This window comes from Salmo salar, chromosome 06, assembly GCF_965601325.2.
Source record: "Salmo salar chromosome 06, fSalSal1, whole genome shotgun sequence".
Classification (NCBI taxonomy): Eukaryota; Metazoa; Chordata; class Actinopteri; order Salmoniformes; family Salmonidae; genus Salmo; species Salmo salar.
In genome coordinates this window covers 25,976,655-25,991,218 of record NC_138296.1, presented here as the reverse complement: position 1 = coordinate 25,991,218, position 14,564 = coordinate 25,976,655, and the positions used below count along the sequence as shown (strand labels likewise).

Below are 14,564 nucleotides of genomic sequence, written 5' to 3'. Positions count from 1 at the left end.
TTGGCACTTTGTTAATAAAAAGCTTTTAATCTCAAATAGTCACAGGAAATAGTGTCCCCAAAATATACTGGGAAAACAAAAAAGGTGATAATTTAACAATAATGGTGATAATATATTCAACAACAATGGTGATAATATAACAATAATGGTGATAATATATTCAACAACAATGGTGATAATATAACAATAATGATGATAATATAGCAACAACAATGGTGATAATATAACAATAATGATGATAATATATTCAACAACAATGATGATAATATAACAACAACAGTGGTGATAATATAACAACGGTGATAATATAACAACAACAGTGGTGATAATATAACAACAACAATGGTGATAATATAACAATAATGATGATAATATAACAACAACAATGGTGATAATATAACAATTATGGTGATAATATATTCAACAACAATGGTGATAATATACAGTACCAGTCAAACGTTTGGACACACATGCTCATTTAAGGATTTCTCTTTATTTGTATTTTTTTCTACATTGTAGAATAATAGTGAAGACATCAAAACTATGAAATAACACATATGGAATCATGTAGTAACCAAAAAAGTGTTAATTCTAAATAAATCATTGACAGTGTCACCAGCAAAGCACCCCCACACCATCACACCTCCTCCTCCATGCTTTATGGTGGGAATCACACATGTAGAGATCATCCGTCTCACAAAGACACAGCGGTTGGAACCAAAAATCTCACATTTGGACTCATCAGACCAAAGGACAGATTTACACTGGTCTAATGTCCATATTTTATATTTGAGATTTTTCAAAGAAGCCACCATTTGCCTTGATGACAGCTTTGCACACTCTTGGCATTCTCTCAACCAGCTTCATGAGGTAGTCACCTGGAATGCATTTCAATTAACAGGTGTGCCTTGTTAAACGTTCATTTGTGGAATTTCTTTCCTTCTTAATGCGTTTGAGCCAATCAGTTGTGTTGTGACAAGGTAAGGGTGGTATACAGAAGATAGCCCTATTTGGTAAAATACCAAGTCCATATTATGGCAAGAACATCTCAAATAAGCAAAGAGAAATGACTGTCTATCATTACTTTAAGACATGAAGGTCAGTCAATCCAGAAAATTTCAAAAACTTTGAAAGTTTCTTCAAGTGTAGGATGAAAAAAACATCAAGCGCTAAGATGAAACTGGCTCTCATGAGGACTGCTACAGGAAAGGAAGACCCAGAGTTACCTCTGCTGCAGAGGATAAATTCATTAGAGTTAGCTGCACCTCAGATTGCAGCCCAAATAATTGCTTCACAGAGTTCAAGTAACAGACACATCTCAACATCAACTGTTTAGAGGAGACGGTGTGAATCAGGCCTTCATGGTCAAATTGCTGCAATGAAACCACTACTAAAGGGCACCAATAATAATACGAAACTTGCTTGGGCCAAGAAACATGAGCAATGGACATTAGACCAGTGTAAATCTGTCCTTTGGTCTGATGAGTCCAAATGTGAGATTTTTGGTTCCAACCGCTGTGTCTTTGTGAGACGGATGATCTCTACATGTATGATTCCCACCATAAAGCATGGAGGAGGAGGTGTGATGGTGTGGGGGTGCTTTGCTGGTGACACTGTCAATGATTTATTTAGAATTCAAGGCACACTTAACCAACATGGCTACCACAGCATTCTGCAGCGATTTGCCATCGCATCTGGTTTGCGCTTATTGGGACTATCATTTGTTTTTCAACAGGACAATGACCCAACACACCTCCAGGCTGTGTAAGGGCTATTTGACCAAGAAGGAGAGTGATGGAGTGCTGCATCAGATGACCTGGCCTCCACAATCACCCAACCTCAACCCAATTGAGATGGTTTGGGAAGAGTTGGACTGCAAAGTGAAGGAAAAGCAGCCAACAAGTGCTCAGCATATGTGGGGAAAGCATTCCAGGTGAAGCTGGTTGAGAGAATGCCAAGAGTGTGCAAAGGGTGTCTACTTTGAAGAATCTAAAATCTAAAACATATTTTGATATGTTTAACACTATTTTGTTTACTACATGATTCCATATGTGTCATTTCATAGTTTAGATGTCTTCACTATTATTCAACAATGTAGAAAATAGTAAAAATAAAGACAAACCCTTGAATGAGTAGGTGTGTCCAAACTTTTGACTGGTACTGCATGTAACAACAGCGGTAATCTCAGACCTGTCAACTCGATATATGGTATTACTTCATGAGAATACGTGTCTTCCGGTCTCCAAGCAGTAGTCTGAAAAAAACAGATAGCATAAGAGGTTCTGAAGATGATGCTTTATTGTGACATTATAGATCTTCATTCAGTATGCTCGCTTTCACATCAGTAATAATAAGACTACACATTGAGGAACATGAGAAAACACATACAGTGAAATGGTGTGCGCATACTTCAGTTTCTCCATGCATCATCCTGCACAATCTCGAACACATTCTTACAGTATAGCTGCTGAACCAGACTATTCTGTCTGGGACGTAGCCTCATAGAATTACATATTAGAAGTCATTTAGTAGGATCTCTGTGTGTAGTCTATCCTCACCTAACCAGTGCAGCAGCCACCAGTCCACCAGTGATAGGTCCTACCCAGTAAACCCAGTGGTAGGTCCAGTAGTTGGCCACTATAGCAGGACCCAGGGCTCTGGCTGGGTTCAGACAGGTTCCAGACACATCTCCACTGAAGAAATAATAACGACAAAGAGTATTAGAACCATGATAGTAGAAAACATTATTATCTCCAGGTATGCAGCAGAATCAGGTCCATCAAAACAACCATGTGCTGCATCTCTACCCATGATGCTATGAAACTAAATGTTGAGATAACAAGTATTTCATGTTTTGCCATGATCATGGTGTAGTGTGGGAACAGTAAATACGTTACTTAAAAATGCCCAGAAGGTCATAATTGCAATGTAATGAGCGTGTTATCTGAACTACCTATCTAAGATGCTTATCTAATCTTCATGTCACAATAATGCACATTTTAGCAGTGGCCGTTCCATATCTTCAGTTGTGGATGTAATCGTTGATATAAATCAGTATATAATTTGTTTAAACAGTGTATAATAATACATGTTAAATCCATGTAAATAATTTATAACAAACTCTATTTAATAGGTAACAAATGATATAATAGTGGTTTATAAATAGTTAATAAACAAACCTTCAAATAAAGTTTTTCCAAACCTTATCTATCCAGGCTAATTATTAAGAGAACAAATCATTTTTTGGGAATTACTTGTACCAGGCCCAGGAAAACCTCTAGGCCCTAATAACCCTATAGCAAGAACTGACCAGGTCAAGTAGCCAGGAAAAACTTTGGGCCTAGTTACAGTACAAGTGAAAAATTCCACTCTTGGCTCTCTCAGTATCTCACCCAGCCAGGATGTTGATGATGACAGTGCAGCCCACCATGAAGGGCACCATGGGGCTGCTACTCTTGGCGTTGACCGCACCCAGCAGCACCACCATGGTGACCAGGCAGGTCATGGCTATCTCCCCAAACAGAGCCCCCCACAGCTGATCTTGTGATTGCAGCAGGGCAAACGCTGCCCCCTGGGCCTTGGAGTAGTTCTCTGTTGTGGTCATCAGCTGAGGAACAATGGATTCAGGTTAATTTACTGGCATCGTCTGACGAGCTAAACTGGGGTAATGTCTGTTGTCTGCATATCTAATCACTGTAGTTGTGAATATTCATTTTGTAGTTTTTTTGCATTCGTTTTATTTTGATTCAATCCAACTGATAATTTTTTCTGCATTTCAAATCATTTCAAGGTGCAAGACAAAATTCTACCTCCACAGATACTGTTAGCCGTAGATGTGCATTGAATGACCACTGATATCAGATTTAACCCTCACCTTTGACATAGAAGCACCTAGCACACCCCCTATGAGCTGACTGATGAGGTAGGGCCCCACCATATTCAGCTTCATGCCTCCACACAGGTAGATAGCAATGGTAAACGGTGGGTTAAAATGGGAGCCGCTGTGGAGGTCAGAGAGAAATAGCAGAAGAATGGTCAGATAGCCCAGGAGGGTTGGGTTTTACACAGTATATTTTACAGTTTAACATTACTCACCTTCACACTTTCACCTTTGTATCAGTTCAAGGAGATTGGCTTTAGATATTGATTAGACTTTGTTAATATGTTCACTCAATTATTAGGTATAACAATATGAATGGGGGTCACAGTTGCTTTATTAACTTGGGATATGTATGTGTCAGGTGCATCTGTGAAATCATAACACATGACACCATAATGGCCACTGTTTCTGAGTTGAATGGCTCTCACTGGAACGAGAATGGTTTTACATCCTTAGGTCTATTACCTTTATCTGTAAAAGACTGTTTTTGAACTCGGAACACGACGAAGAAACACATAATCACCACAAAAAGAATACAGGACTTACGGGTTTCCACTCCGTGTGTGTTCAGTATTTTGACCCCAAATTGTAGCAATATAGAACATTGTAGCAATATAGAACATTGTAGCAATATAGAACATTGTAGCAATATAGAACATTGCAAATATAATGGAATAATGGGCATGCATTGCACTCAAATACATTCATCCCACTCATATTAAAGCACACAACATACTGTTCATGCAAAATATAAATGCTCTATTGAAAACAAATGATTACCGTTAATCTCAAAAGGAGACCACTGTAATGATGTAATATGAGACATTTTACAGACACTTTTATCCAAAACAGCACAGTACAGTGAGTAGTGAGACAGTGTATCAATACACTGTATATAAACACACAGACCCATCTCCTTACCTGATCTCTGCCATGCAAGCCACCATGACTGCCACGGCCAGACCATGGACCAGAGCTGGCTGCAGCCTCCCTGCTGCCTCCACGTTCTCTATGACCGACACACAGCCGATGAACACAAAGAACATGGTCCCCACCAGCTCAGCCAGACACGGCTGGACCAGGCGCTCAAACTTGTTGGGAGGCTTGACCGGTGCTTTCTTAGAGTCTGATGCCATCAGGGATGTCCCAACGTCACCCAGTTCCATTGTCCCTTCTGTCATAGTGGAAAGGAGTTTGGAGAGATAGAGTGAGAATAGAGGAGAGAGAGCGAGAATAGAGGAGAGAGAGCGAGAGAGAGAGTGAATGGAGGAGTTTGGAGAGAAAATAGATGAGAGAGAGGAGTCGTTGTATCTAGAGATTCAATGCAGCACTGGCGATAACGTCCGCAGGTGTGTGTCCAAATATCTACCTGTTTGCGTTGCTAATCACTTGAACTTTGGTAAGTTCAAAGAACGAAAGGGCGAGATACAGAGTGGAGAGAGAGAAAGAGAGCGAGAGAGAGAGCATAAAATGTAATTGCTCCATTGACCAACGATGGACTCTTTGACACTGATATCCATGTTATGATTAATCCAAGTCAGTTAACTCTAGTGAACACAGTACAACAGACAACCTGTTCACAGTATAAAAGTATAGTACTTGTCCAGCAGACAGATATTTTCTTGGCACTGATTTGAAAACAACATTTTCAGCATAGAGCACATGTCAATATGATTATGATATGTTTTTACTATTTAAATAAATGAAATGTTTTGTTAGTTTGTTAATACAGCAGCCTACTACTAGACATAATGTTCTAGATTTCCAGGCAAAGCAAAAAAGTTTCATCTTGGTTAACCTGCTTGTATTAATCATGCATAGATCATTGATGTTAGCCAGTCCCAGCTAGATAAGATAAAGCATTAAAACTAGACAGTTTGACGAAGTCTCTGCATCTGTGCAAAGTCTGCTCCTGTTATTCTCTGAAGGGAGTAAAAGACAATCCAGTGAAAAATGAAACTGGCTTTTTACACTTTAGCATAATATCTTATTATTTGTCCTAAATGGTAGACCCATCCATCAGCAAATAACAGATGATAAATTGACATTGTAAATGTGTAGAATGTGGCAAAATCAGACTGTTACTGTGCTTACAGTCATCATGTATGTACTTATTCTTGAGGGGGCACTAATGGAATTAATGAATGAATTTAATAATTCATTTGTATTAATTGCGTATGAAAGAAACCGTATCTTCTATATTTCCAATGTACAAATCAATAAATGGACATGACGACGACGCCTCTGCTGTACACATTTATACTTCAATTCTTGAATCTTCACTGCAACATTTTTTGAATGTTCACATACTACTGTCTCAAATGAGTGTCTGCCATAGAAATATAATTACTAGAAGAGAGGTCCCCGTTCAAGTCAATGAGGCCATAATGGGAGGACCGGTTGTCTGATGGGCTATGACCTTTCTAGCAATTATATTTCTATGGCTGAGACACTCATATCATGACAGATGCTGCTAGACTTTCAGTCAAGATAGCAATTACAGTGTCAAATTCAATGTTATCTCATGTGGCTAGTTTTTGGATGTCTGTGTGCAGATATTCAATGAAAAGGCATGACGCATATGGAAGGTTGTATCACAGTACAGTGAGAGTCAGACCAATGCAAGGCTGTAGTTCACCACATAACCAAAAGCTGGTGGTATAAAACACAGACTATGGGCCAGAAGTCACTTCTACTAGGTCAAAAGGGATCAATCATAGAAAGAAATATGCAATGCAATATTTAATGCACAGAAATGAGTTTATACAAATGACATTGAATATAATGCATTACATTTATGGACAATAGATAATCTATATATACCGGTATAGAATAAAGTTACATTGGTAAGATTATTTTAAACTAAGAGACATGGAAATAGTAACAGAAAAATACTGTTAGAATTTATGTGCATTTGGAAATTGACGTTTTTATGGACTTGAACTGGAAACCTACATCTGTATCACATCAAGAGAACTCTGGTTTTCTCATCCCCAAGCAGTAATCTGAAAATAGAAAAAACACCATCAAAATAGTACAGAATTGTTGAATGTAACATCACTCGACAAGTTGTTGCTTCCACACATTGTTTCTTTAGTTTTTTAAACATAAATGTAAATAATTCCCCAAAATATGTCTTAGACAACACAAGACTTTAACAAGGAAAATCAAGATATAAAGGTGTTAAATCCACACATTGTTAAAACTAGGTTAATGACTCTCCCAGACTTAAGAATTGTAGAACAGCACCCATTGTAAGAGTAACTTTCCATCACATAGCTAGCCATTGATTTTAGAGGGACAGTTAATGTTTACCAAGTTGAGGACAAACAGCCCTGTCTAACAGCCATGTTGCGATACAGTGCTTTATCGCACAAGACCACATGGTGGTGGATTCTCTTGCTGATTTGCAAGAATTTATGGGCAGACAATATAGTAAATATATTGCATTCTAATCTATGGAGCTCCAGTTGGGTAATTATTTTAGTATTAATGGTCATTTCAAGGACAAAGATTAAGGCTGCTTTCCCAACCAAAGTGTCTCAATAGTAGCTTTGGCTCCAGTCTGTTAAAACCAAACAGGACAATGATGTAAACAGCCAGGTATCCAGGCCCCAGAAGATCAGAGCTGTACAGTACCGTATGAAGCTGGCGGTTAGCAGGGCTCCAGACATGGGTCCCACCCAGTAGATCCAGTGGTAGCTCCAGTAGTTGGCCACCACGGCCGGGCCAAAGGCACGAGCTGGGTTCATACATGCCCCAGACACCGCTCCCCTGTAGAGGACGTGATATAAAAGTGATGCATGAATGAATGATAGAGCATGTGGTGTCTTGCGGTACACAGTAAGGAGTGTATTGTGGTGTACTGTGTGTTTTATTGGTAGTGTACAGGTATTTATCTCAGTAGTAGTTAACTATAATGTACAAAGGTAGGCCATTACATCAAACATCAAGAGAAAGGAGATGATTGTGGACTACAGGAAAAAGAGGACCGAGCACACCCCCATTTTCATCGACGGGGCTGTAGTGGAGCAGGTTGAGAGCTTCAAGTTCTTTGGTGTCCACATCACCAACAAACAAATATGGTCCAAGCACACCAAGACAGTCGTGAAGAGGTCACGAGAAAACCTATTCCCCCTTAGGAGACTGAAAAGATTTGTCATGGGTCCTCAGATCCTCAAAAGGTTCTATAGCTGCACCATCGAGAGCATCCTGACCTGTTGCATCACTGCCTGGTATGGCAAATGCTCGGCCTCCGACCGCAATGCACTACAGAGGGTAGTGTGACATCCCAGTACATCACTGGGGCCAATCTTCCTGCCATCCAGGACCTCTATACCAGGAGGTGTCAGAGGAAGGCCCTAAAAATTGTCAAAGACTCCAGCCACCCTAGTCATAGGCTGTTCTCTCTGCTACCGCACGGCAAGCGGTACTGGAGCGCCAAGTATAGTTCCAAGAGGCTTCTAAACAGCTTCTACCCCCAAGCCATAAGACTCCTGAACATCTAGTTAAATGGCTACCCAGACTATTTGTAGTGCCCCCTCCCCCCCCTTTACACCACTGCTATTCTCTGTTGTTATCATCTATGCATAGTCACTTTAATAACTCTACCTACATGTACATACTACCTAAAATAACCGGTGCCCCCGCACATTGACTCTGTCGGTACCCCTCTGTATATAGTCTTGGTATTGTTATTTCACTGCTGCTCTTTAATTACTTGTTACTTTTATCTCTTATTCTTATCTGTATTTTTTTAAACTGCATTGTTGGTTAGGGGCTCGTAATTAAGCATTTCACTGTAAGGTCTACACCTGTTGTTTTTGGCGCATGTGACTAATAACATTTGATTTGATTTGTTTGTATCTGAAAAGTTGTTCTGCAGAATGTACAGTACAGTCTTTCTCCAGGCTAATTTCTCAAACCTTTCCAGCCCTCCTCCCATCCTATCCCTTACCCACACACCTTACATCAATCCACTCCACGACCACCCCACCCACTGCTCTTACCCCACACCTTCTACCCCATGGGTCCTCACCCAGCCAGGATGTCTGCGGTCACAGTCAGCCCGATGCAGAGAGGGGCCAACAGGCTGCGGGTGCGTCCATTCACGGCCCCCATACACACCACCATCGTCAGGAACAGAGTCATGATCACCTCTGCCACCGTGGCTGGTACTATCTGGGTGTCTGCCTGCACTGTGTTGAATGCTGCCCCTGAAACTTTGGCATAGTTCATGGATGGGGAAATCACCTGGAGAAGGAGATATTACTGATATGAATATAGGATCTGTAGGGAGAAAAGTATAGGTCCAGATACAGAAGAACATTATTTAACATTTGCTTATCGACTGCTACTTTCCACTGGTCATATTCTACCTCTGTTCAGAGTTTGTCTTTTCAAGTGTGCTAAAAATAATATACAGTACTAGCCAAAAGTTTGGACGCACCTACTCATTTAAGGGTTTGTCTTTATTTTTTACTATTTTCTACGTTGTAGAATAATAGTGAAGACATCAAAACTATGAAATTACACATATGGAATCATGTAGTAACCAAAAAGTGTTAAACAAATCAAAATACATTTTAGATTTTAGATTCTTCAAAGTAGCCACCCTTTGCTTTGATGACAGCTTTGCACACTCTTGGCATTCTCTCAAACAACTTCACCTGGAATGCTTTTCCCACATATGCTGAGCACTTGTTGGCTGATTTTCCTTCACTCTGCAGTCTAACTCTTCCCAAACCATCTCAATTGGGTTGAGGTCGGGTGATTGTGGAGGCCAGGTCATCTGATGCAGCACTCCATCACTCTCCTTCTTGGTCAAATAGCCCTTACACAGCCTGGAGGTGTGTTGGGTCATTGTCTTGTTGAAAAACAAATGATAGTCCCGATAAGCGCAAACCAGATGGGATGGCGAATCGCTGCAGAATGCTGTGGTAGCCATGCTGGTTAAGTATGCCTTGAATTGTAAGTAAATCATTGACAGTGTCACCAGAAAAGCACCCCACACCATCACACCTCCTCCTCCATGCTTTACGGTGGGAACCACACATGTAGAGATCATCTGTTCACCTACTCGGTGTCTCACAAAGACACGGTGGTTGGAACCAAAAATCTCACATTTGGACTCATCAGACCAAAGAACAGATTTACACTGGTCTAATGTCCATTGCTTGTGTTTCTTGGCCCAAGCAAGTCTCTTCTTCTTATAAGTGTCCTTTAGTAGTGGTTTCTTTGCAGAAATTCAACCATGAAGGCCTGATTCACGCCGTCTCCTCTGAACAGCTGATGTTGAGATGTGTTACTTGAACTCTGTAAAGCCTTTATTTGGGCTGCAGTTTGAGGCTGGTAACTCTAATGAACTTATCCTCCGCAGCAGAGGTAACTCTGGGTCTTCCTTTCCTGTGGCGGTCCTCATGAGAGCCAGTTTCATCTAAGCCTTCGATGGTTTTTGCGACTGCACTTAAAGAAACTGTAAAAGTTCTTGAAATGTTTTGGATTGACTGACCTTCATGTCTTAAAGTAATGATGGACTGTCATTTCTCTTTGCTTATTTGAGCTGTTCTTGCCACAATATGGACTTGGTCTTTTACCAAATAGGGCTATCTTCTGTATACCAACCCTATCATGTCACAACACAACTGATTGCCTCAAATGCATTAAGAAGGAAAGAAATTCCACAAATTAACTTTTAACAAGGCACACCTGTTAACGGAAATAGATTCCAGGTGACTACCTCATTAAGCTGGTTGAGAGAATCCCTAGAGTTTTCAAAGCTGTCATCAAGGTAAATGGTGACTACTTTGAAAAATATATTAAATGTAAAATATATTTTGATTTGTTTAACACTTTTTTGGGTTCCTACACTATTCCATATGTATTATTACATAGTTTTGATGTCTTCACTATTATTCTACAATGTAGAAAATAGTAAAAATAAAGAAAAACCCTGGAATGAGTAGGTGTGTCCAAACTTTTGACCAGTACTGAATATATATATACAGTTCAAAAGTTTGGGGTCACTTAGAAATATCCTTGTTTTTGAAAGAAAAGCAATTTTTTTGTCCATTAAAATAACATCAAATTGATCAGAAATACAGTGTAGACATTGTTAATGTTGTAAATGACTACTGTAGCTGGAAACAGCTGATTTTTTATGGAATATCTACAGTACATAAGGGTACAGAGACCCATTATCAGCAACCATCACTCCTGTGTTCCAATGGCACGTTGTGTTAGCTAATCCAAGTTTATAATTTTAAAAGGCTAATTGATCATTAGAAAACCCTTACGAAATTATGTTAGCACAGCTGAAAACTGTAGTGCTGATTAAAGAAGCAATAAAACTGGCCTTCTTTAGACTAGTTGAGTATCTGGAGCATCAGCATTTGTGGGTTTGATTACAGGCTCAAAATGGCTAGAAACAAAGAACTTTCTTCTGAAACTCGTCAGTCTATTCTTGTTCGGAGAAATGAAGGCTATTCCATGCAAGAAATTGCCAAGAAACTGAAGATCTTGTACAACGCTGTGTACTACACCCTTCACAAAACAGTGCAAACTGTCTCTAACCATAATAGAAAGAGGAATGGGAGGCCCCGGTCCACAACTGAGCAAGTGGACAAGTACATTAGAGTGTCTAGTTTGAGAAACAGATTCCTCAAAAGTCCTCAACTGGAAGCTTCATTAAATAGTACCCGCAAAACACCAGTCTCAACGTCAACAGTGAAGAGGCGACTCCGGGATGCTGGCCTTCTAGGCAGAGTTGCAAAGAAAAAGCCATATTTCAGACTGGCCAATAAAAATAAAATATTAAGATGGGCAAAAGAACACAGACACTGGACAAAGGAACTCTGCCTACAAGGCCAGCATCCCAGAGTCGCCTCTTCACTGTTGACGTTGAGACTGGTGTTTTGCAGGTACTATTTAATGAAGCGGCCAGTTGAGGACTTGTGAGGCGTCTGAAAACTTTCAGGGAACCATAGTAAAACATCCTCAGTACCTCCCTGAAACCTAAAAATGAACATTCCCAGAACAAATCCAATGAAATCAAATTGTATTTGTCACATGTGCCGAATACCTCAGGTGTAGACCTTACAGTGAAATGCTTACTTACAAGCCCTTAACCAACAAAGCAGTTAAAAAAAACTTCTGTTCTCAGAATCGTTTAAAAAACATACAATTTTATGGCTTCGTTCCCAGAACCAATGGGAAACCAAACATGTATGTTCCCACAACTTCCAAGGAACCAAATGTGCTAGCAGGGTAATGGCCAATGAGCTCTTGACTTTACAAGGTGGTGAAACACAGACTCAACTCATCTTGTTCAGCTCTAAGGATACTGTACATGTAAATGACTGCCAATAGAGTAGAGTGGGTGACTGCCTGCTCACTCAACCCTCATGGATGTCAATTGCTTTATGGTTTTACTGTCCTGGTAGCAGCCAAGAGAAGAGCAGGGTAGGTGTAGAAAGATATTATTGTCATGATCCATATCTGAAGTGTTGACAGGATGAGGATGATCATACTGTTAGGATGAGTGTGGAATGTACAAGTGTTGTGTATTATGGGACGATCAAACCTCTGAAAGTATGAAATATCTAGCAAATATTTTCCTGACGTTTACATAGTCTTTATGACAGTAGGCCTAGCCATTTGGTGCCAGGTAGTTACCAAATACTGTATACTGAATTCTTGAACGTTCGTACTAGAAAGTACATATTGTTACCAAATAATTAAGTTAAATAAATGTACATGTTTTCAATGTCAATAAATAAGAACAATTATAATTCAAATCCTATTAAATACCAAGTTAGTACTAGTAGAAACAGTGCAACCCACATTTTAGTAGGCTACGAGTACCCACCTTGGCTAGTCCTGCCCCTATCATTCCTCCACACATCTGAGCCAGTATGTAGGGGACCAGCAGTATGATGTTGAGACCCCCGATCAGAAACACAGACACAGACACTGCTGGGTTGAAGTGCCCCCCACTGCAGAGAGACATGGAACAATTGAATTACTCTAATACATTTGAATTAAGTTATTTTATTTTAAACAGTTCACAATAGCTTTTTTATATGAGGCACATCCTTTAGAAAACAAAACAAACTATTTTAAATATAGAGGCATGTAGCAACAATAAAACCATAATAAGAAAAAATGCTAATATAGATTGCCTCATCAAAATGATACAAGTGTGATTATAAAATTCTGTTGTGCATTTTAATGATCTATTGTAGGCTACTTTGAAAGCACAGTCATAAAACTTCAAGTCATTGCTGATCAACAGATCCATTACAATTCATCATTTTTGCAATGCTTTTTTTCAATCTGTTACACATCAACATACTGCATGTTGAAAGCCTAGGAACTGACTCTTCTGTCGCTCTGATAACATTTCAAAACCTGAGCATCAACTTCCCAGCCTAGTCCCAAAACCTATACCATGTCATGGCCAGAAAGGTTGGCTATACAGCACAAACAGATCTAGGACCAGGTTATCACCTTCCAGCCTCTCACCACCCACCCCCAGAGGGGCCCCCCAGCCTTACCTGATCTCCCCCAGCACGGCGATGACGATGCCCAGGGCCAGGCCGTGTGCCAGGGCTGGCTGCAGCCTCCCGGTGCCCTCCGTGTTCTCGATCACAGACAGACACCCCACAAAGATAAACAGAGATGAACCCAGCAGCTCTGCCAGACAGGGCTGGATATAACGTTCGAACACATCCCTGAACGGCTTGGTACCGCTGTTTCCATCTGTGGCTGGATCTGGACCTTTCCCCTCTGGCTGGATCACATTGATGTCCAGGTCCCAGAGCTCGGTCTTAGACTCATAGAGAGCCATGGTGTTGGGTTAGACTGTGTGAGACTGGAAACAGCCCATGGGTTGTTAGTGCTCTTAAGTCTAGAGCTTACGCAAGAGTGCTGATAAGGAATAAGAAGGGAGGAGGAGGGGTGAGGTGGATGAGGAGGAGGGAGGTGGAGGAATGGGAGGAGGAGGTGGGGTGAAGATAGTGGAGGGGGGAGTTGATAAGTTATTTTCTTGGATTGGTCCAGATAGCTAGGCAGAGAAATGCTACTAGATCATCAAACGATGAGACAAAATGCAAGAAATGTTCAGATATTGTTCGCTTATATTGATTACCGTTAAATGTAATACTCCATCATGACTTTTGGTTAAACTTCAAACATACTTGTCAGCACTTTGTATGGATAAAGAAATGCAATAAATCAATCAAAATTATTTCCCCATGACTGTTATTATGAATAGGATTATGAATACTAGTTGTGAAATAAATAGCTTACATTTCAATATACATTATGCAGTTAGAATACAGGGACAGAAACCATGCTTCTGCAGATAGAGCTATTGCCTAAATACAATAGAAGTACAGCAGAGAGGCTATGTGTCACATCTTAAATGTATATAGTTCTGTCCTTGTGCTGTTCTTGTCTATTAATGTTTTGTATTATGTCATGTTTCATGTTTTGTGTGGACCCCAGGAAGAGTAGCTGCCGCTATCGCAACAGCTAATGGGGATCCTAATAAAATACCAGAATGATGAGTGTGTTATAGGACATATGGATAGACAAGCGGCCTCATTATATGACTGTCTATATAAGCTGTAATTCTACATAACTACTGAATTACCATCAATCCACTTGTATATCAGTGTAGGCT

The 14,564-nt window shown here is 40.2% G+C and overlaps 2 protein-coding genes across 3 annotated transcripts; both read right to left on the bottom strand.

The window, feature by feature from the left end:
- Positions 1-5,236, bottom strand: aqp8 (aquaporin 8). Of its 2 annotated transcripts, NM_001173915.1 has the most exon segments (6): positions 8-618; positions 2,061-2,254; positions 2,559-2,693; positions 3,393-3,607; positions 3,875-4,001; positions 4,802-5,196. In NM_001173915.1, coding segments are annotated over 5 exon segments (780 nt in total). In that variant the 5' UTR covers positions 5,062-5,196; the 3' UTR covers positions 8-618; positions 2,061-2,211.
- A 1,385-nt stretch (positions 5,237-6,621) lies between these two features.
- On the bottom strand, positions 6,622-13,766 carry LOC123723770 (aquaporin-8). The gene is made up of 5 exons (XM_045719984.2): positions 13,435-13,766; positions 12,747-12,873; positions 8,919-9,133; positions 7,520-7,654; positions 6,622-6,885 (listed from the first exon to the last, which is right to left on the bottom strand). Exons 1-5 carry the CDS (start codon positions 13,725-13,727, stop codon positions 6,843-6,845), a joined length of 813 nt encoding a protein of 270 aa, XP_045575940.1. The 5' UTR covers positions 13,728-13,766; the 3' UTR covers positions 6,622-6,842.
- Positions 13,767-14,564: the final 798 nt, after the last annotated feature.